This window comes from Heteronotia binoei, chromosome 21 (genome assembly GCF_032191835.1).
Source record: "Heteronotia binoei isolate CCM8104 ecotype False Entrance Well chromosome 21, APGP_CSIRO_Hbin_v1, whole genome shotgun sequence".
Classification (NCBI taxonomy): Eukaryota; Metazoa; Chordata; class Lepidosauria; order Squamata; family Gekkonidae; genus Heteronotia; species Heteronotia binoei.
Genome location: NC_083243.1, coordinates 21,434,996 through 21,458,783, shown reverse-complemented (window position 1 = coordinate 21,458,783; position 23,788 = coordinate 21,434,996). Strand labels below are relative to the sequence as shown.

Sequence of the window (23,788 nt, the reverse complement as noted above, 5' to 3'; positions counted from 1 at the left end):
GCCTGGGCTATAATCCAGGTCAGGACATTCATTGGCTATCTTGTGCAGTATGACCGCACTGTTTTTTTGGCTTTTAAAAAATTCTGTAACCTGCCTTGAGTCACAGTGAGAAAGGCAGGCTACAAATAAAGTAAGTCAAACAAACAAATAACTAAAGCATTGCATCCATACAGCATCATATCCATGTCAAGCAAGATATGGAAGAGCAGGCATGGGTCCCTGTGCACTGCCAGCAAAAAAGATTTGACCGGGGCTTTTTTTTTGTAGCAGGAACTCCTTTGCTTATTAGGCCACACACCCCTGATGTAGCCAATCCTCCAAGAGCCTTGTAAGAAGAGCCCTGTAAGCTCTTGGAGGATTGGCTACACCAGGGGTGTGTGGCCTAATATGCAAAGGAGTTCCTGCTACAAAAAAAGCCCTGGATTTGACAGTCTGGGATCTTCCCCACTGCCCCCAGAGCCCTTTCTGATCCCAGAAAAGTCTTGCCAGGGTTGAGCACTCAAATGTGCTAACAGCTGCGTCAGTTGGACAGCTGTAGCAGGGAGGGGAAACGGGACAAGCTTGCCCTTTCTGTCTCTTGTGTGAGCAGAGCTCCACTCACGGAAGAGAAAGGAGCGATTTCACTCCCTTCCTCCTCCTCACTGCAGCTGCCTGACTTGTGTGGCTCTCAGTGCACCCAAGTTCTTCAACCCCACCGTGAAACTTCTCCAGGATCAGAAAGGGCTCCTCTGGGAAAGGGGAAGGTGGGGATGATCCACAGTCTTTGCACCTGTGCAGTGCAGCATCCAACCCGTAACACTGAAGCTATGAATTCACAACCTTATTGCAAGGAGAAAACCCCTAGAAAAACACCGCGGTCTCTCTTTCTTTCTCTCTCAGACGAATTTGTTTTGAGATTCAGTCTGGTGTGGTGGTTAAGAGCGGAGAGCTGGGTTTGATTCTGGAGAGCTGGGTTTGACTCCCCACTCTTCCTCCACATGAAACCAGCTTGGGTTTCTCAGAGCTCTCTCAGCCTCACAGGATGTCTGTTGTGGAGAAAAGGAAGGGAAGGAGATTTTAAACACTTTGAGACTTTGGGTAAAACAGGGTATGAAAACCTCCTCCTTCTCTTCTTCTTCTTCTTCTTCTTCTTCTTCTTCTTCTTCTTCTTCTTCTTCTTCTTCTTCTTCTTCTTCTTCTTCTTCTTCTTCTTCTTCTTCTTCTTCTTCTTCTTCTTCTTCTTCTTCTTCTTCCTGGCTGATTTTATACACTTTCCTCCAGCAAATGCTCTTAGTCACTTGCACAATCTGTTTAGACCCGGGAAGGGTTTGCGGGCCAAGTACTTTTCCTGCCTTGCTGTCATTGGGGTTATGCAAATTTAGAACTTTACGGTCACGTTCAAAATCTCTTTTGACAATCTTAATGCATCTTTACTAAAAAAGGCAACTTTCTTTTAGCATGTACTCGCAGCTTAACACACGTTGCGTCACAGCTAGGACCGCAAAGAGAGAAACAACCGCTACATAATGTGGAAAAGACTCATGAATGAGTCTGCAAGAAAGAAAAAATCCCAGCACAACTGTTTCAGAAATTCAAATCCAAACTTTGCATGGTGGCAGACTCTAACCTGGAGAGCCAGCTTTGATTCCCCACTCCTCCTCCTCCACCTGAAGCCTGCTGGGTGACCCTGGGCCAGTCATGGTTCTTTCTGAACTCTCTCAGCCCCACCTGCCTTGCCTGCTGCGAGGAGAGGAAGGGAAGGCTATCGTAAACCACTTTGGGACTACTTAAAGTAAAGAAAAGCCAAGGATAAACCTACGTCCTTTTGGTGTACTGGTTAAGTGCGTGGACTCTTATCTGGGAGAACCGGGTTTGATTCCCCCACTCCTTCACGTGCAGCTGCTGGAATGGCCTTGGGTCAATCATAGCTCTGGCAGAGGTGGTTCTTGAAAGGGCAGCTGCTGTAAGAGCCCCATCCACCTCACAGGGTGTTTGTTGTGGGGGAAAAAGACAAAGGAGATTGTAAGCTGTCCTGAGACTCTGATACAGAGAGATGGGTGGGGAATAAATCTATAGTCTTCTTCTTCTACTCTTCATCTCCATTGGTGGCCTCTGCTGAACTGATCCCAGGTCCAACCAACCCAGCTATACTGAAATAAACAGTGTACTGCTTTAATGCTATAGCTCTGCCAACAGTGTACTGCTTTAATGCTATACCTCTATAATGGAAGAGGTTCAAGCTACCTTTGGACACAATTCTGCTTGCTCTGTGCACAGGGCACTTCTCTGGAGACCAGAACAACCATCCACTTCCTACTAACTGGGACTTTTATTGTAGCAGGAACTCCTTTGCATATTAGGCCACACACACCCTGATGTAGCCAATCCTCCAAGAGCTTACAGGACTCTTAGTACAGGGCCTACTGTAAGCTCCAGAAGGATTGGCTACATCAGGGGGTGTATGCAAATGAGTTCCTGCTACAAAATAAGCCTGCTACAAATAAGCTCCATTAGGATTGGCTACATCAGGGGGTGTATGCAAATGAGTTCCTGCTACAAAATAAGCCCCACCACTATCTTCATTCATCACTATCTGCACATTAGCGCTCCCAAGATACGCTATGCTGAAGACAGAACATTCATTTCAAAAGGAAGCCCTTCTTCCTTTTGAAGATGGTGAGGGGTCTGGAGACCAAGAAAGTTTAAAGGAGCTGGGCATGTTTAGCCTGGAGAGGAGGCGGCTGAGAGGTGATATGATCACCATCTTCAAGTCCTTGAAGGGCTGTCATATAGAGGATGGTGTGGAATTGTTTTCTATGGTCCCAGAAAGGTAGGACAAGAACCAATGGGTTGAAATTAAATCAAAAGAGTTTCCGGCTCAACATTAGGAAGAACTTCCTGGCCGTTAGAGCGGTTCCTCAGTGGAACAGGCTTCCTCAGGAGGTGGTGGGCTCTCTTTCCTTGGAGGTTATGAAACAGAGGCTAGATGGCCATCTGACAACAATGAAGATCCTGTGAATTTAGGGGGAGCTGTTTGTGAGTTTCCTGCATTGTGCTGAGGGTTGGACTAGATGACCCTGGAGGTCCCTTCCAACTCTATGATTCTACCATATTGCATACTGAAGCATTCCGTGGTTGCCTGAGACCCAAGCATATGGAGCTGCTTCTAATAAGTACAGCCTGTGGTCCTTACAGCTTGCAAAAGCAGTGGCCATGGAATCCTTCAGTATGAGGGAATGGCCTCCTTTGAGACAATGGGACAAGTATGGAGAGCATCCAACAGCTGGATCCTGAGGCAATGCAGTGGTTGGGGAGAAAGGAAGAAGCTAGACCAGTTTCTTTGAAAGCCAGCATGACGTACTGGTTAGACGAGAATCTGAGAAACTCAGGTTTGGATCCCATTCTACCACAGAAGCTCACTGGGTGACCACGGGCCAGTTATACACTCTCAGCCTAACCTACCAGTGTGGTTGTTATGTGGACAATATGGAGGATGGAAGAACAGTGTTATAAGCCACTTTGGGTCCCCATTGGGGAGAACAAGTGGGGTATAAGTATTGAGATATAGAAAGTGCTCACCGTGCCTCAAGAAAGCAGTATTCTGCTGTTTACGATATACAGCCCCCATAATTTTTTGCCATCAAGTCATAAGAATAGAAGATGCCCTGTTGCATTAGGCCAATGGCCCATCCAGTCCAACACTGTTACACGGTGGCCGAAACCCAGGTGTCAAAACCATTGGGGCCAGGACACTAGAAGCCCTCCCACTGTTGTCCCCCAAGCACCAAGAGCATCAGTGCCCCAGACTGAGACCGATTCCCCACTCACCTTGTTGCTCCTTTTCCCACAGCGCTTCTGCTAGATTTCCCTCCATGGCAGGCAGAAACCAGTTTTCAGAGAATCCTACCTGCTGTGGAGGGAACTTGAAAAGAGGCAAGACAACTCGCCGCCTTGGGGCAGCTTGTGCGAAATCCAGCAGAAGCGCCACGGGAAAAGGAGGAACGAGACCAGAACACGGCAAGTGGGGAATCGGTCAGAGAATTCCATCTATACCTTGAGGCTAATAGCCACTGATGGACCTCTGCACCCTTTGTTTATCCAGTCCCCTCTTGAGGTTGTCTGTACTTGTAGCTGCCACACGTTAATTACTCTTTGGGTGAAGAAGTACTTCCTTTTATCTTTTCTAAGCCCACTGCTCATTAATTTCATTGAGTGCCTACAAGTTCTTGTACTGTGAGAGTCGCAGCCAACCTATGGCTACTCCATAGAGTCAGGGCAAGAGATGTTCAGAGATGGTTTCCCATTGCCTGTCTCTGCATAGTGAACCCGGTATTCCTTCGTAGTCTCCCATCCAAGCACTAACCAGGGCTGGTTAGCTTCTGTGAGCTGACTAGCCTTGGCTATCCAGGAGAGGGTATATAGCCCTATGATGAAACTTGCAAGCTAAAATCCCCTTTAATGGAGTGCCAGGATACTGGATTTATAACAAGGGTTAACTGGTTGACTTTGGGCCAGTCACCATCTAACAGCTTAGCCCATGACAAAGGTTTGTTGAAGGAATAAAATGGAGTGAACCCGTGCTTGTGGACTAAGAACATAAAAGAAGCCATGTTGGATCAGGCCAATGGCCCATCCAGTCCAACACTCTGTGTCACACAGTGGCCAAAAAAACCCAGGTGCCATTAGGAGGTTCATCAGTGGGTTCAGGACCAGTGTTCCCTCTAAGCTGAATTCATGTGAGCTAGCTCATAGATTTTTGGCCTCTGGCTGACACATTTTTGTCTTAGCTCTGGAAAAATAGCCCCAGAGCAAACTAATTTATGCAGCAGCTCACAATTTTAATGCCAGTAGCTCACAAAGTAGAATTTTTGCTCACAAGACTCCATGGCTTAGAGGGAACATTGGTCAAGACACTAGAAGCCCTCCCACTGTTGCCCCCCCCCCCCCCAAGCACCAAGAATACAGAGCATCCCTGCCCCAGACAGAGAGCTCCAACAATAGGCTGTGGCTAATAGCCACTGATGGACCTCTGCTCCAGATGTTTATCCAATCCCCTCTTGAAGCTGTCTATGCTTCCAGCCCCACCCCCCGCCTCCTATGGCAGTGAATTCCATGTGTTAATCACCCTTTGGGTGAAGAAGTCCTTCCTTTTATCAGTGTGTTGGAAGAATGGAAGAGTACAAAAGTGTCAAAAGTGAATGAAGTAATTTCACCTTGATAGATGCTTTCCGTGTGAGATTTCTCAGTGGGATCTACACAGAAATAAATTACCTGAGAAAGACAGTTCGGGATAGGACAATTCAACAGATCTGGGACGTGTGTGTGTGTGGGGAGGAGGGTGCAAGCCAGTTTTATTCCTGCAAAGGCAGAAAATAAGCACTGTGGAGCAAGTTGGCTTCGTTCTCTCTCTCTCTGCCTCTCTCTCCAGTTCAACGCTGTCACTAAAAAAGTTACAGATGACAGCTGCTGAACATGCAAAGGCAACAAATGTTATGTGACCAGAGATGACTGGCATGACATGTGCACCTTATGCAATCATGTTCCCTGCTATTTTAAAAATGTCCTGTGAAAAAAAGCTCCCATTTTTTTTTTTAAAAAATGGTAATTGTCAGAAACCTTCTGGAAAACGGATCTCTTGTTAAGCATTTTTCTGCAACTCTTTTTTAAATGGCCGTAACGCACTTTTGTTTGAATTCGCAGCAATATTTGTGAAGCGTCAGTGCAGGAACAATGAAAGAAGTTATGTCTAAAACTGCAATGCACAGGGAGGCACTGCCTTCCCAGCAATTCCCTCTGATCTCTCTAATCCACCCAAAGCGACATATGAACATATGAAGCTGCCTTATACTGAATCAGACCTTCGGTCCGTCAAAGTCAGTATTGTCTACTCAGACTGGCAGTGGCTCTCCAGAGTTTCAAGCTGAGGTTTTTCATACCTATTTGCCTGGACCCTTTTTAGTTGGAGATGCCGGGGATTGAACCTGGACCTTCTGCTTACCAAGCAGATACTCTACCACTGAGCCGCCGTCCCTCCCCTTCTCAGAGATCTCCCCCCACCAGGCCTGTAGTCAGGATTTCAAATGTTGGGGGGCATTTAAATTTCTGAGGGGGCACTTTAAATAATTTAATTCTTGTCGGCGAGCTGTGTACTGATGCTCTATCTGTCTGATCTTTGCCAGGCTGTCTTTGGGCAGAAATTCGAGTAGCACACACATACAATATATATTCAATTGCTCATTATATTCAGTTGCTCATATCATAAACACAGTATACACAAAAATATATTCACAAAGTCCAAGTCCACAGATGCCCACTGTATTCCAAAGTCTACTTGAAATGCAATCTTCAATTCCTTGTGTGAAGTAGTGGAGAAGAAAAGACGGGACGTAACCAGCTGTGGAATTTATGCGAGGCATTGCCCATTAGCGAAGTAGGACTGAGTCCCAATTAACGGATGATCATTTGTATAACTGGAGAAGGTGTACGCAGCGATTTGCGTTGTGAGTGACGATTGAACAAGATGTGGCCGAAACCAGTCTCCATCTTTTCTTCTCCACAACTTCACACAAGGAATTGAAGATGACATTTCAAGTAGACTATGGAATACAGTGGACATTTGTGGGCTGGGACTTTGTGAATATATTTTTGTGTATACTGTGAGCAAATGAATATAATGAGCAACTGAAGATATATATTGTATGTGTGTGCTACTCGAATTTCTGTGTTTTTGACATATCTATATCAGGTATCCTCTGTCTTTACCAGGCTGTCTTTGGGAGCAGCAAGGCACAGGTGGGGCTTCCTTACTTTCCAAAGGGCCATCTCTACCCCCACTCCCCAGTCTCTGAACAGGGAGGACCAACCTCTCACAATCTGCCCACCTGCTTCCCAGGCAGCAGCAGAGGCAGCAGGAAGGGAAGGCTGTGGGTCAGGGGCCCTGAGTCAGAGGCCTCGCCAGGAAGTCGGGGGGGGGAGGCAGGGCCCCCACAGGCCCCCCTGTGGCTACAGGCCTGCCCCCCACCCCTTGCATTACTCAAGTGTAACACTGGGAACATGGTAGAGCATTTTTGGAAATGCCTTCCCCAAGTTTTTAAACCTGTTTCCTTGAGTAGACATGGGAAGTATGAATCAACTCTTAATTCAAATGCTTGGCAAGGGCATGTGACACAATGAGTGTTGTCAACTCTGGTTTGAATAATTCCTGGAGATTTGGGACAGTCCCTGGGTATGGCAGAGTTTAGGGAGGGGAGGAATTCTCTGTCTGGGGCAGTGATGCTCTGTATTCTTGGTGCTGGGGGGGGGGGGCAAAGAGGGAGGGCTTCTAATGTCCTGACCCCACTGATGGACCTCCTGATGGCACCTGGTTTTTTTCGGCCACTGCATGACACAGAACTGATAAAAGGAAGTACTTCTTCATCCAAAGGGTGATTAACACATGGAATTCACTGCCACAGGAGGTGGTGGGAGCTGGAAGCATAGGCAGCTTCAAGAGGGGATTGGGTAAACATATGAAGCAGAGGTCCATCAGTGGCTATTAGCCACAGTGTATTGGTGGAACTCTCTGTCTGGGGCAGTGATGCTCCGTATTCTTGGTCCTTGTGGTGCGGGAGAGACAATGTGGGAGGGCTTCTAGTGTCCTGGCCCCACTGATGGACCTCCTGATGGCACCTGGGTTTTTTGGCCACTTTATGACACAGTGTTGGACTGGATGGGCCATTGACCTGATCCAACATGGCTTCTCTTATGTTCTTATGAGGAACTCAGCAGGTATATCATGCCACTAAGAAGGGGTCCCAAGCCTTTTTGAGCCTGCAGGCACCTTTGAAATTCAGATACAGTGTGGTGGGCACAGCCACAAAATGGCTGCTACAAAATGGCTGCTGCAGGTGACAGAGCCAGCCACAAAACCACTACCGTGGCTGACCTTCAGTCACACAGTGAAGATTCTTAGTACAGTGAGGGTGGCTGCTGCCAAAGCAACACTTTTAAAGACCTGCACAGGCAATCAAATCTGCAGTGGCCAATCAGAAGCCTTGCTGGACAAATGCCACATTTGGTGCCACCCACTTCAACCTATTAGGTGGTTCCAGACTTCTAAAATCCTAATGCATTGGTAAATGAATGACCCATCATCCCTCCTACTAGCTCCTCTCTTTCCAAGCTTCAAAAGAAAATCATCTATTGGTTTTGAACCTATGCTGGAGCCGAACCTCTGTTTTTTGAATTGCAGAAATCACTTAATAGTTTTGTGAATTGTAGAAATCACTTGCTAGATACACTTAATATGTCCCGGGAACTGAACTTTCACCTCCACTTGCAGCTGGACCTGCAGCTAGGGAAGGGCATGAGCCAACTCACAAACATAAGTTTGTGAAGAATTCTGGCCAGTTAGTGCAACTATATTGGAGTCAAACCTAGAATTCTGAATTTAGAAATTTTTGAATTCTTCCTTTGTACTATATACGTAGAATTATTTGTGACAGGACTTCTCAGACAAATGTTCTGGAAAACTCAGAAATGTTAACAAGTTCTAAAGGTTTGGGGTTTTTTAACTGTACGTCTTAAATATATTCATTCACTTAAAATATTCCTGTCTTGTTTCTTCCATAAACAAAGTAAGCACAGCAATTTTCTTAACTCATTTCTTATATATAATCCATCCAGCTCTCCTTCGGAAATCTATTGGCAGGGCCGGATATGGGGCGGGGGCAGAGGGGGGGGGCGCTTGCTCCGGGCGCCGACAGAGGGGGGGCACCAAATTGGGTATGGAGTCCACTCTATTCTATGGGCCCATAAAATAGAACAGGCCCATAAGGGGGCGTCATTTTTTAATTTTGCCCCCCCTTAAAAAACATGTAGATCCGGTCCTGCCTATTGGTGGATGTTCATCAAGGGACTAATCTGGTCCAGTCATGCTCAGCATTGGTAGAGTCAGGCCTCATTTTGGGCACAAGCTCAAAGGAGCGGAGCTCTGGAACCTCTTAACTTTCATTGTGCTCCTTCTTTCTTACCCCCTCCCCCCAAAAAACTTGCTTCTGGGCTTCATTGTTCAACCTCTCCCACCCCTGTGAGAATTTTCCTGAACTCTAAGCTTTGACAAACTTTCTAATATTTTCCCCCCCACAAAAAATGGGAAAATAACCAAAACATCAAGCAGTCAGACGACAATCTTCAACAAGCCCCTGTGGCTACACAGGAGAAAGTAATTTTAAAAAGTATGATGGGAGGAAAGGTTTTATGATGACAATTATAATTGAAGAAGCATTTGAAGGTAGATGCTGAGCTGATATCATTTAGTACCCCTTCCGGTGATGTCAAGGATGTGTGGCATACGCAAATGAGTTGTGCTAATGAGCTGTGGCACTTCTTCCTCTACAAATTATGTCAAAATGACCCCTGGGTAGAGCTTCTTCCTCTTCAAATGATGTCAAAATGACCCCTGGGTAGAGCTATTGTCCTGATTGTTCCCAGATAATTCTCATCATCATAAAATTATCATTAAGGGTTGAAACCACATTGGGAAGGTGTGTCAAACCATGCCACTTGTCACGGCAGCAGTAAACAGAGGTGGAAAGGTGTCCAGCCACCTGGTGAATCTTACTGCCACCACTTCCCACTTCCTCTTCCCTTTTTACCTTCATTCCACCCACACAGAAGTACAGGCATTTAATTTATTTATTGCCTTTTTTAAGCTGTTACTGACCCAAAGGGTTTTGCAGCGACTTGCAATATTAAAACCATATAAATGAGGTAAAAACAGAAAAAAAGATAACAAATATGTGGCTAGCGTTATACTACTGGGAGGGGGGGGAATTAAAGGAATATAATGCTTGCTACCAAAGCTGTTCTGCAAAGTTTACCTGTCATGTGTCCTCATGAAGTCCCAGATCTTTGAAACACCATTCTGGAAAACAAAAACCCATTACTAATTAGTGAGGTCTTCAGGTTGACTTCATAACAACCACTAATTGTGACATTTTACCTATACATTTTCAAGCTTAATTTGATGTTTTTGCAGCAGACTGAAGTGGTAAATTCATTTTATTCTTTATTTACATTATTTATAGTCCACACAAAGTGAGTCAGTATAATCAACAAAATGGGTCATACAAAAACCAATGCATTAGGATTTTAGGAGTCTGGAACCCCCAGAAAGAAGTGAAGCACAGCGTAAATATTAACATGAGACATTAAGCAGTACAGAAATTAGATAAATATAGGGTTGCCAATCCCCTGTTGGGGGCAGGGGATCCCCCTGTTTGGAGGCCCTCCCCCAATTCAGGGTCATCAGAAAGTGGAGGGAAGGGGAAGGAAATGTTTGCTGGGTACTCCATTATACTCTATGGCAGGGGTGGCCAAAGGTAGCTCTCCAGATGCTTTTTGCCTACAACTCCCATCAGCCCCAGCCAGCATGGCTAATGGCTGGGGCTGATGGGAGTTGTAAGCAAAAAAACATCTGGAGAGCTACCGTTGGCCACCCCTGCTCTATGGAGACCAATTCCCATAGGGTATAATGGAGGATTGATCTGCAGGTATCTGGGGCTCGTGGTGGTTGTTTTTTGAGGTAAAGGCATCACATTTTCAACATAGCATCCAGTGCCACTCTCAAAATACCACCCCCCCAAGTTTCAAAAAGATTGGACCAGGGGGTTCAATTCTATGAGCCCCAAAAGAAGGTGCCCCTCTCCTTCATTATTTCCAAATGGAGGAAAGGCTTTTTAAAGGTGTGTGGTCTCTTTAAATATAATGGCCAGAACTCCATTCAGAGTTCAATCGTGCTTGTCATACTCTTACTCCTGGCTCCACCCCCAAAGTTTCCTGACTCCACCCCCAATGTCTCCAGATATTTCCTGAGTCAGACCTGGCAAACCTAGATAAATAGGATCCTACTTACAATAAGCTGTACACAGCATCACAGATCATAGTCCCTAATCATTTATCCGAGTAAGTCTGTGAACCGTTTTATACAGTGCAAGCCTACTGCCTGTGCAGAAAAGTCCACTTGAATAACAGCTTTGTATAGTTTGCAGAATGCCAGGAGAAGGAGAACTTTCCCTCATAACGTTTTACCCTTCCCTTTCTCCCAGGAGCTCATTCTCCCCATCTCTATTGGACCCTCACAACAACCCTGTGAGGTAGGCTGAGAGGACTGAATGGCAGAGTGCGATTTCAACCGGGGCCTTCCAGATCCTAGTCTTTACACCAAGCGAGTAGCTTCTTTTTGGCAACAGATGAAACACAACTCCCCCCCTCCCCCAAAAATCCCATTCAGTATAGCAGTTACTCACTAGGAGACCTGGCTCTTAGAAGCGACACGGGTGTCAGACCTTGTCCTGAAACCTGGCGTGACTGAGTTATGTTCAGGAAGCTCTTACAGGTTCCAATATTCAGGTGCTGCTTCCTTCTATGGCAGTACACTGTTTATTCATTCAGAACGTTCTCACAATACAAGAACTCGTGGGCACTCCATGAAATTGCTGAGCAGTCCGGTTAGAACAGATAAAATAAAGTACTTCTTCACCCAAAGACTGATTAACACAGGAGGTGGTAGCAGCTACAAGCATAGACGGCTTCAAGAAGGGATTGGATAAACATATGGAGCTGAGGTCCATCAATGGCTATTAGTCACAAGTTTTAAATGGAACTATCTGGGGCAGTGATGCTCTGTATTCTTGGTGCTTGGGGGGGGGGGGGCAACAGTGGGAGGCACCTGGATTTTCGGCCACTGCGTGACAGAGTGTTAGACTAGATGGGCCACTGGCCTGATCCAACACAGCTTCTCTTACGTTCTTATGTTCTTAACATTTATATGCTGTTTCTCCAAAGAACTCGGTTGAAGTGGCTCACAAATAAAACCGCAAAGCAGCATAAAAATAATTAAGCACCCAGTTACCGAAAACCCTGTCAGGGAGTGAAAACAGCATCTAGAAGCCCAAGCTGTTCCTTGTAAAACTGTTCCTCGGGTTGGAAGCAGATGGTAAAAACACCTGAAAGAGGCCGGTAGGTAGGGTCACCAGCTTCGGGAAACATCTGGAGATTTGGGGGTGGTGGAGCCTGGGGAAGGGGGGTTGGGGAGCAGAGGGACCTCAGCAGGGTACGTTGCTATAAAGCCCAGCCTCCAAAGCAGCCATTTGCCATAGGGGGATGGATCTCTATGGTCCGGAGATCTGTTGTAAAGTGGGAGATCTCCATGTATCAACTGGAGGGTGGCAACCCAAGCAGCAGGCATCAGGCAAGCCTTAAGGGAAGAGCATTCCACAGGTGAGGCAACCACTGGCAAAAAAACAAAACAAACACCATAGGATTGCCAGGTACAGGTTGGGAAATACCTGGAGATATGGCGGGATGGGGCCTGAGGAGGACAGGATTTGGGGAGGGGAGGGAGTTCAGTTGGGTATAATGCCATAGAGCCTGCCTTCCAAAGCAGCCATTTTCTCCACAACTCACCTCTGTCAGGAAATCTCCCGTCACTTCCTGGAGGTTGGCAACCCTAAAACCACAGCACCCTGTCTCAGGTGCCATCATTTCTGCTGGCAGGGGAAGACAGAATGAAACAAGCAACTGCAACTGTGTACATAAACAATAAAGAATTCTACACCAATATAGAAAAGTCTCTATTTGTTCTTCAATGATACCTCATACGCAGTACAAAAATATATATTTCTCCTAAGGGAATAGGTTCCACAAAATAAGTATTTTTCATCCAGTTTTTCTCCAAGAATATCCAGTTCATATTCAGAAATGTTTACAAGAGATGTACAGTCAAAATCCTTCACCATAAACTGTGTGGAGTCCGGTTCCCTTAAAGATATTGGCTCCAAAGGCTTCTTTCTCCTTACGTGCCAGTCGACTAATGGATCACGTTTCGCATAAAATGCTTTTTCATATAGCCATTCTGTAATAACGATCAATTGACTTCAAGCTAAGACTTCTTCATATCATAGAATCATAGAATAGGAAGGGACCTCCAGGGTCATCTAGTCCAACCACCTGCACAATGCAGGAAACTCACAAACACTTCCCCTCTAAATTCACAGGATCTTCATTGCTGTCAGATGGCCATCTAGCCTCTGTTTAAAAACCTCCAAGGAAGGAGAGCCCACCACCTCTCGAGGAAGCCTGTTCCACTGAGGAACCGCTCTAACGGTCAGGAAGTTCTTCCTAATGTGAAGCCGGAAACTCTTATAATTCACATCAGGCACAAGCTCAATCAGGGGAAGACAAGCAAGGCTTGAGAAGGTCTTAAAATAGTGGGCTGGAAAGTACTGCACAGGCTGAATATCTGTTTGGACCCTGACCCATTCTGGGTCTTGAGTTTCCATAGTACCTTTCCTCACAATCTCCTGAGGCAAAACAAGCCATCGTATTTTGACCCAAATGAGCCTTTCCTCACACAACATACATTTTAAAAAAAACATCATTTTACTTCATGAGGCTGTGGGAAATGTTTGGAAAACCTTGAGCTAGGTACGCGAGAACAATAAATAAAGAAATTGAGCTACCGGGTGGGCGAAGACACTGCTCAGCAAATGTAGGCCTGAAGGCTTAGATACAGATTTGTCAGGACAACTGAACACAGAACAGTTGGTGGGGATTAGGTAACCACCACAATTGCCTTGGACAATCATCTTCTAAGCTTTATAAATTTAACTAAGGTTCCCCCCCCCCCTTTTTTTTTCTTTTTTGGGAAAGGGCGAGTGTTTGCCCAGCGGCTGTGTTTGGTCATAAATGATAAAACAGTTGTTACTCTGGAGCAATGCCTTACCATAGGCACAATTTCAGTCTGAACATATGAAGCTGCCTTCTACTGAATCAGACCCTTGGTCCATCAAAGTCAGTATTGTCTTCTCAGACTGGCAGTGGCTCTCCAGGGTCTCAAGCTGAGGTTTTTCACACCTATTTGCCTGGATCCTTTTTTGGAGATGCTGGGGATTGAACCTGGGACCTTCTGCTTCCCATGCAGATGCTCTACCATTGAGCCACCGTCCCTCCCCAACTATCTGTTAAAAATGGCAGGACTTGGGAAGCGAAAAATGCCTCTTTGTGGAACACATCATGATGACGGAGTAGACATTTACAGATGCAAATCAGTGACACGAAAGCAAAGGCCCTCTGTATTGGGTACTAGGGATGCCAACCTCCAGGTGGGGACCTGGGGATCCCCTGGGATTACGACTCATCTCCAGACTTCAGAGATCATTTCCTCTGCAGAAAATGGATGCTTTGGGGGGGGGGGGGACTCTGTAGCATTGTACCCTACTGAGGTCCCTGTCCTCCCCAGGCTCTATCCCCAAATTTCCAGAGGTTTCCCAAACCCTACTCCCCATACTTTGAAACACCCTCCCAGAAGCCATCAGTTCCGCAGTTCCGCAGGGCCTGCAAGACTGAACTGTTTCGGATGGCATATGACATTTAATGGGAGAGGGCTGCCATCATCACATCTGGATCTATCATGCTTCAGTGCTAACTGCCTAGGATCTGTTCATGTTGAGAAAGGAAAATTATATGATCCACCTGAAGTAGCACCATTGCAATGTTTTGTTATGAGGGGCGGATCTGACATGAAGGAGACCTTGTGCAGCTGGGCCATATCAGGCTGGGCCATGTGTGTATCTATTTAAGATTAGGTAGCAGAGATAGGAACTTTATAAATGACACAAACACAATTAATTAAAAAAAAAACTTAAAACATGCTTAAAATGTTAGCACTCACTGGTCTTAAAGGTGCTTTCTTTGTATTTCTCCCATGGGATCCAGGGAACTGGGCAAAGGAAGCTCTGGCTTTTTCCTTTCTTCCCCAGGGTACTGGGAGGGAGCCTCAGCCAATAGAAGGAAGAGAGGCTTGGCTCAGTAGCTCTGCTGTACAACTGAGAGAGCCTGGCAAAGAAAGCTATACCTCTCCTCCCTACCTCAGCCAATGGAGAAAACAGAGGTCTTGCTCAGTAGCTCCTGTGCGATTGAGCAAGCCTTGCAAAGCAAGATGTTATACAGAAGGAAGCAAGAAAGAGGGAGAAGGAAGCAGATGACAGCTAGTTGGCTGGGGGCTTGATAGGAGCCCTCCAAGGGGCCTGATTTGGCCCCCGGGCCGCATGTTTGACACTCCTGGATTAGAGGAAGAGACCTCTGCATGGGTGACTTTCAGCTATACTTCTTCACCTTCTCCCCTTTCCTGTCACTCTTCCCGTCATTAATTATCTATCAGCCTCGTGGAAGCTACGATTTTTGCCCATGCACAGCTCAGTTGTGTCGTACAAAGATCCTTTTTTGGTGGGGGGAGGGGGGTTCTTTTGATCTACAATAATGAAGTTATGAGTAGATTAACCCTATAAAGGCATATATGCATGGTCCTGCTTATCCTTATGCACTGATCAGATAATGCTGCAAAGGTATCTGGTGGTTATCTCCAATAACATCCAATTTTACTTGGCCAGCTTGCACCTGTTCAAATAAATAAGGCAATAAACGAATGGAACGGTCCAACATCCCATTGTTTGCCGTGGCAGGAACTCAAATGAGTGCCCATTTGCTTTTATTGTCCCAGCCTACTGTAATTTGAACCCGGCTATACGCGGCCGGGTTTCCATTGTGCCGAATGCCTCCTGCTAATTATTAATAGCAGGTAAATAGTTACCAATGGCTATACAGCTCTGTGTACTTTGCAGCACAGTAAACCCAACGGGCTTCTGGCTATTTTATCGAGAAATAGGCAAGATCGCAGCACCGATGTACTTGTCTTGAGTTCAACAAACCCGTATATTTATTGCATACAGTAGAGATAGGCAATTGGGAACGCGGTGTGACTTTTGGCAAGTTCTCAACAGTAAGTTTTCCCTAGCAATGAGAAAGGTTGTTAAGCATAGCCCGAGTAGACCCTGCTTTGTTATTATGCATTTCAGCCATGTTCTAAGACACTTTGCCTGTACCTTAGAATAGGGGTCCCCAACCCCTGAGCCATGGACCGGTACTGGTCCATTGCCTGTTAGCAACTAGTGCTAACCCCTTTCATCCGGAACCCGGACAGACGAGAGGCAGCACGGCTTCGCTCCAAAGCTGCCTCCCCTTGCAGGGAAGGCAGCCTCAGAGCGAGGTCACACCGCCTCTTTCATCCACCCAGGTTCTGGAGGGGCAGCACTGCTGCGACCTTTGCCTATCCCCTCATTTATAGACCCCTGCCAATCAGCTGATCGGTGGGGGGGTTAATGGAAGGCAGATTGGCCGCTTTTGCTACCTGGTCACCTAGTGGGGAGGAAGCAGAAGCAGCCATAGTCTCCCCCCTCATTTAAAGACCCCCCATGGAGTGATTCCCCATTCCTCCACATGCACCTGCTGATGTGACCTTGGGTCAGCTACAAGTTCTCTCAAGGCTGTTCTGCTCAAGAGCAGTTCTGTCAGAGCTTTCTCTCAGTCCCACTCACCTCACAGGGTGTCTGCTGTGGGGAGGGGAAGGGAAAAGGAGATTGTAAGCCGCTCTGAGACTCCTTTGGTTAGCAAAGGGCAGGGTATAAATCCAACCTCCTCCCCCTCTTCTTCTTCTTCAATTTGGAAGAATCTCAGGCAGCAGGTCTGAGAAAGACTCAAGGCTCTGGAAAGCTGCTTCCAGATAGCAGGCTAGGTTGCCCAAGAAGAAGAGATTGGATTTATACCCTGCCATTCACTACCCAAAGGAGTCTCAAAGCAGTTTACAATCTCCTTTTCCTTCCCCTCCCCACAACAGACATCCTGTGAGCTGGGTGGAGCTGAGAGAGCTCTCCCAAAACTGCCCTTGAGCAGATCAGCTCTGAGTTATAACTGACCCAAGGTCACTCCAGCGTTGCATGTGAAGGGAGTGGGGAATCAAACTGAATTCTCCCAAATAAGAGTCCATGCACTTAACCACTACAACAAACCGGCAACAGTCTCACAGTGCAAGGCAGCTTCATACCCTCATACACCACTATGAAGATACTGCTCCTTCCCTAGGTCATCTTGTGCCGGCTACAGAGAGCTAAACTTTTGAGCAGAAAAAGTAATGGACGAATATACACATTAACAGACAGTATGCACACAAACGTGAATATGAGGGGGCATCTAGCCACCATCACCCTCTGTACAAACCTTTTGTCCTTTCTCTGTTTGCCTTGCTGGAGTCTCTGCTCCCATCAGGTGAAAATGTCATTTCATGCATCCATTTTCCGTTTTAGCTTAATGGAAATTGATTTTCACATCTACAGTAGCTGGCAAGAGAGGACGAATGGGGATTTCATAATTTGACTGAGTCGTTCTCCCCCCCCCCCCCCCCCCCGCCTTGTGGCAACTGCATTATTAATGCCAGTTACTGTCATGTAAAGTCAACAGCTCCCCTCGCCAGTGACTATGGCAATGGCCCTCTACGCTCCGTACCTCCAGGTCAATCTGAACTTGGCGCGTCTCGTTCATGTGCATTGCCATTTGCGTGCTTTAACCTTGATGTCATTTTAATTAGCCCCAGCTCAGGAGGGATTGTTTTCAGCATCGCTTTTAGTGTCGCTTTCAAGTAAATAAAATAATGCGGGGGGGGGGGGGGGACTGTTAACCTTCGGTGCCAATCTCCACTTAAAACCATCAGGGATTTTCGAAAGGTAACGCGGAGCCAATTCTCCGAGTGGTGTTGTGAAATCTGAATTATCCCCACGAGCCGTACATGGCAAGACAGAGAGGCAGCAAGTCTAGGCTTGCAAAGATTGCTGTGTAACAAACTTAAATGAACTCCTTTCCGTACTCTTCTTACAAAGATCAAGGTTTTCAGTTTTCAGTTTGGTGTAGTGGTTAAGTGTGCGGACTCTTATCTGGGAGAACCAGGTTTGTTTCCCCACTCCTCCACCTGCACCTGCTGGAATGGTCTTGGGTCAGCCATACCTCTCACAGGAGTTGTCCTTCAAAGGGCAGCCTCTGGGAGAGCTCTCTCAGCCCCACCCGCCTCACAGGCTGTCTGTTGTGGGGGAAGACGATATAGGAGATTGTAAGCCGCTCCGAGTCTCTGATTCAGAGAGAAGTGCAGGGTATAAATCTGCAGTTCTTCTTCTCAAATACCCTGCCCTCCAAACACGGAAAAGATTCCCTCCTTCTCCAGAGATACTTTGCACACTCTTGATGCAGAGAGACTGTGTGCTACAATTGGACTCCGACCAAAGGGGATCTACGTTAGAAACCAATCTCAGCCATGAAACTGGGAAGACTGGTGGTGGGCAAATGTCCTCATCTTTAAGAAAAGGGGAAAGGAAGATCCGGATAACTACCAACCCATCAGCTTGACATCTGGAAAAGTTTTAGAACAAATCATCAAACAGTCATTAAGTATTTAGAAAGGATGACTGTGATTACTAAGAACCAGCATGGGTTTCTCAAGAACAAGTCATGTCAGACTAATCTGATTTCTCTCTTTTTTTTTAGGAAGTTACAACCTTGGTGGATCAGGGGAATATCGTAGACATAGTTTATCTTGATTTCAGTAAGGCTTTTGATAAGGTTCCACATAATATTCTTATTGACAAGTTGGTAAAATGTGGTTTGGACTCTGTTACTGTTAGGTAGATCTGTAACGGACTCATAATGGTTCCTCATCCTCTTGAAGGGACAAGTGGGGTGCCTCCAGGATCTGTGTTGGGACCAGTTTTGTTTATTATCTTTATAAAATGATTTAGATGAAGGAACAGAGGGAATGCTTATTACATTTGCAGATGACACTAAATTGAGAGGGATAGCAAATACGGTAGAAGACAGAGTCAGGATACAGGCAGGGAAACTTGACAGGCAGGGAAACTGGGCTAAAACAAATAAAATGAATTTTAACAGGGATAAATGTAAAGTTCTGCATTTAGGTAGGAAAAATCCAATGCATAATTATAGGATGGGGAAGACTTGTATTGGCAGTAGTTTGTGTGAAAAAGATAGGGGTCTTAGTGGACCGTATGCTGAACATGAGTCAGTAGCGTGATACAGTAGCTAAAAAGGCAAACATGATTTGGGGCTGTATCAACAGAAGTATAGCGTCCAGATCGCACAAAGTGATGTTATCGCTTTACTCTGCCCTGGTTGGACCACACTTAGAGTATTGTGTTCAGTCTGTTTTGAATTTGCCTCATAGAAATAAAGTCTTCTTTACTGAAATACATTTCAAGAAGTGTATCTACTTATGTGAGGTAGATGCACTATGGAAGGGATAGTGGCTCAGTGGTAGAGCATCTGCTTGGTAAGCAGAAGGTCCTAGGTTCAATCCCCAGCATCTCCAATTAAAAAGGGTCCAGGCAAACAGTTGTGAAAAACCTCAGCTTGAGACCCTGGAGAGCCGCTGCCAGGCTGAGTAGACAATACTGACTTTGATGGGCCAAGGGTCTGATTTAGTATAAGGCATATATATGTTCAGAAGCATACCAAAATTTTGCCTCAGAAACCTGAGATCAAAGAACAATGGAAAACATCTCATGTTTAAATGCAAGATTTGGGAATGTCCTTCAAAATTATAGTGACGCTGTAGATGCTCTTCTTTATTTCAAAAAGGAAATCAACAAGCAATATCCGAAACACACTTTTGCAACACATAAAATATGTAACTGTGCTCTGATAACGATTATTCCAGAAAGCGATATCCTTCTTCAACTATTTGCCCAAATTATTAATATTATCCTATTCTTTTCCCCTGGCCTGTCGAATGCCAGGAAGCTTTTCCATCTAATACACACAAGAATGCATATTTTCAGCCTTTCCAGTCCAATAATGCTCTTGCCAACCGCGTTTCACCCACATGATTTCAACGACGATTAACGAGCTCCATCCGTATAATGGAAACTCCTTGACTGTAGGAGCTATAACATTTCACTCATTGCAGTAATCCCACACCAAGTGACACATGCATAAATTAATAGCCTGAAACCATAAGTCTCTGTTAGCTTTCGCAGAGCAAACAGTGATTTTTGTCAGTACAACTGAACTGTCACTTTCATTGCACAACTCTTGTCTTGACTGCCGCTGAAAGAAAAAAAAAGGGGGGGCAGGGATACACTCCCTAACCCTTGCGCCACTGAGAAGCAGCAGACAGGCTTGTCACTGGTCCCAATCCAGGGGTGTCAAACATGTGGCCCGGGGGCTCCTATCAGGCCCCCGAGCAACTGGCTGTCATCTGCTTCTTTCTCCCTTCCTTGCTTCATTCTGCATAACAGCTTGCTTTGCAAGGCTTGCTCAATCCCACAGGAGCTACAGAGCATAACCTCTGTTTTCTCCATTGGCTGAAGCTCCTCCCTTGAGAGGTAGGGAGGAGAGGTATAGCTTTCATTACCGGTCTTTCTCAATTGTACAGCAGAGCTACTGAGACAAACCTACTGGCTGAGGCTCCTCCCTCTCCTGGTCCCCTGGGAAAGGAAGGAAAGAGTCAGAGCTTCCTTTGCCCAGTTCCCTGGATCCTATGGGAGAAATACAAAGAAAGCACCTTTAAGACCAGCGAGTGCTAACGTTTTAAGCATGTTTTATTTTAAGGTTTTTTTTAAAATTGTGTTCGTCTGTGTCGTTTATAAAGTTTATATCTCTGCTACCTAATCTTAAATAGATACACACATGGCCCAGCCTGATATGGCCTGGCCCCACAAGGTCTCATTTATGTCAGATCCGGCCCTCATAACAAATGAGTTTGATACCCCTGTCTTAAACTGTCTTCGCTGGTGCCTCAAGTACTGTGATGAGATGACTGTCACATTCTAGGACTGCGGTCTCCAACCTTACTAAGCCTGTGGCTGCTTTTGGAATTACGGGGGAGTGGGCGTCAACACAAAGTGACTTCCATGGGTGTGGGAGGCAGGGTTACCAACCCCAGTTGTGGGCACGGTTCTCCCCCTCCCTGATTTGGAGCCCCTTCCCCCATTTCAGGGCTATCAGAAAGCAGGGGGGATATAGCTGCTGGGTGATCAATTATGCCTATGGCAGGGGTGTCGAACATGCAGTTCGGGGGCCAAATCAGGCCCCTGGTGGGCTCCTATCAGGCCCACGAGCAACTGGCTGTCATCTGCTTCCTTTTCCATATATCTTACTTCCTTCTGCATCACAGCTTGCTTTGCAAGTCTTCTTCAATTGCAAAGGAGCTACAGGGCAAAACCTCTATTTTCTCCATTGGCTAAGGCTTCTCCCTTGGGGAGGAAGGGGGGGAGGAATAGCTTGCTTTGCCAGGTTCTTTCAATTGCACAGCACAGCTACTGAGCCAAGCCTCCCTTCCTTCTATTGGCTGAGGCTCCCCCCTCCATCCCCTAGGGAAGAAAGGAAAGAGCCAGAGCTTCCTTTGCCCAGTTCCCTGGATCCCATGGGAGAAGTACAAAGAAAGTATCTTTAAAATCAATGAGTGTTAATGTTGTAAGCATGTTTTAAGTTTGTAAAAAATATATATTTGTATTTGTCTGTGTTCTTTATAAAAAATTATATCTCTGCTACCTAATCTTAAACAGGTACACACGTGGCCCAGCCCGACATGGCTCAGCCCAGCCTGACATGGCCTGCCCCAAAAAGTATTTTATGTCAGATCCGGCCCTCATAACAAATGACACCCGTGCCCTATGGAGACTGGTTGCCATGAGATATAATGCAGAATTGATCCGTGGGTATCTGAGGCTCGGGGGAGGGGAGTGTTTCTTTAGTTAGATGCACCAAATTTTCATCATACTTGCTGGAATTATATATTGTTGGGTCATATTTGGATTTTTGTATTGTCCACCCATTCCAGCTGTTCTCCAGCAGGTCAACATAGCAACCCTTTGAAACAATAACTGAATGGGCATTCCCCAAAGATCTGAAGGTGATCTCTCCAGGGATCTTCTGAATCACTACTCTAGATTGGCCCTTCATTTGGGAAACACACTGGCGGGCACTCATGGGACCTGTCTATCTGCAGGATCGCCTTTCCCCACATGTTCCCCAGACAGTACTGTGCTCGGGGACTCAGAACCTCCTCTCAATCCCCAGGCCAAGGGAGGCCAGGCTGAGTTCCACCAGGGCCAGGGTCTTCTCTGTGGCAGCATCGATATTATGGAACACACTTCTGGAGGCCATTAGGGCCTTGTGGGATCTCTCCCAGTTCCTCAGGGCCTGTAAAACTGAATTGTTCCAGTTGGCATATAACAGCTAAAATGGGAGAGGGCTGCCAACCTGCCTGGATCTGACTACTGTCTACCAATGTCTATAACAATGCCTCTAAGGAACACCGACAGATATTGGAAAAAACTGAAAGGAATATTTAGGAAATTGTCTGTATTCTGACATATAGCACCATGTTTTTTAAAAAAAATTTAAAAGGTTTTAACTGATGTACTTGTTTCTGATGCCATTTTAGATTGTTAGCTGCCCTGAGTCCACTCGCAGAAAGGGCGGGATAAGAAAGAAAGAAAGAAAGAAAGAAAGAAAGAAAGAAAGAAAGAAAGAAAGAAAGAAAGAAAGAAAGAAAGAAAGAAAGAAAGAAAGAAAGAAAGAAAGAAAGAAAGAAAGAAAGAAAGAAAGAAAGAAAGAGAAAGAAAGAAAGAAAGAAAGAAAGAAAGAAAGAAAGAAAGAAAGAAAGAAAGAAAGAAAGAAAGAAAGAAAGAAAGAAAGAAAGAAAGAAAGAAAGAAAGAAAGAGCCCTTGGTCGAGGATTGCTGTTTTTAGAACTTTGGTCTGCAGTTAGATTTGCGGGAGTGTTACACTGAAATGCGGTGGCCATTTCTCTGGTCCTCCATCCATCCTGTGAAGTGGACTGCCAGAAAGCCCCATTTTCTCAACCACCAGTTCCCTTCCGCAGGGCTGTCCCTGGAGATGGAGGAGAAACTGTCAAGACACATCCTACCTCCGGCATTCTGGCAATGGAGCCTCTGAACATACTTATGAGGCCATTAGTACAAAGCCTTAGGCATGAACTCCTCTCACAGCACACGCTTGCTCGGAAACAAGTGACTCATGAATTCCATGGGACGTACTTCCTGTGTACACATGAAGCTGCCTATACCATGTACCTTATATGTTAGTAACGATTCCCTCTCTTCTGAGGGAAACGGTGCTCAAAATGGCAAAAACAACATATAAGGAGGGTATGAAGTTCCAACCTAGGATCAGCATAGGGGTGGTACATTTACACCTAGTTTCTTTAAATGAAACAAAGTCCTCAGGGCCAGATGAATTGCATCCAAGGGTTCTAAAAGAGCTTGCAGATGTAATTTCTGAGCCTCTGGTTATTATTTTTGAGAATTCTTGGAGAACAGGAGAGGTGCTGGAAGATTGGAGGCGGGCAAATGTTGTCCTCATTTTCAAGAAGGGGAAAAAAGATGATCCGGGTATCTACCGACCCGCCAGCTTGACGTCTATGCCTGGAAAAGTTTTAGAACAAATCATCAAACCGTCGGTCCTGGAACATTTAGAAAGAATGGATGTTATTACTAAGAGCCAGCATGGTTTTCTCAAGAACAAGTCATGTCAGACTAATCTGATCTCTTTTTTTGAGAAAGTGACTACCTTGCTGGATCGGGGGAATGCTGTAGACACAGCATGACGTACTGTATTAATTTGCTGCTTGCTGACATGAGAGAGCTCCTGAAGGATGTGCGAAGCCTGCTTCTGTGCTGCATCCGGAAGGGAGGGGACCAAGGTGGTAAGTTGGTAGGTCAGATTGAAAATATATGCCAAAAAATAGGCCAAATAATTGTGAATTTTGGAAGTAGCAGTGGTAAGAGAATAGATCATTCTTCCTAAAGTGTCCAATTTCTTCCCTTCCTTTTCAGGTGGAACCGGGTGTCATGTTTGTTTAGATTTTGAGGACAAATGCACAATCATGGAACTTGGTGCCGGATGAT

At 45.8% G+C, this 23,788-nt stretch overlaps 1 protein-coding gene across 2 annotated transcripts in view; it reads right to left on the bottom strand.

Moving 5' to 3' along the window:
* Positions 1-23,788, bottom strand: part of NUDT14 (nudix hydrolase 14) — a 108,810-nt gene that overhangs the window by 58,105 nt on the left and 26,917 nt on the right. For both annotated transcript variants that reach the window (XM_060261908.1, XM_060261909.1), the window contains exon 2: positions 9,840-9,883. In XM_060261908.1, the coding sequence (XP_060117891.1) occupies positions 9,840-9,883 (44 nt within the window). The remainder of the gene's footprint in view (positions 1-9,839; positions 9,884-23,788) is intronic.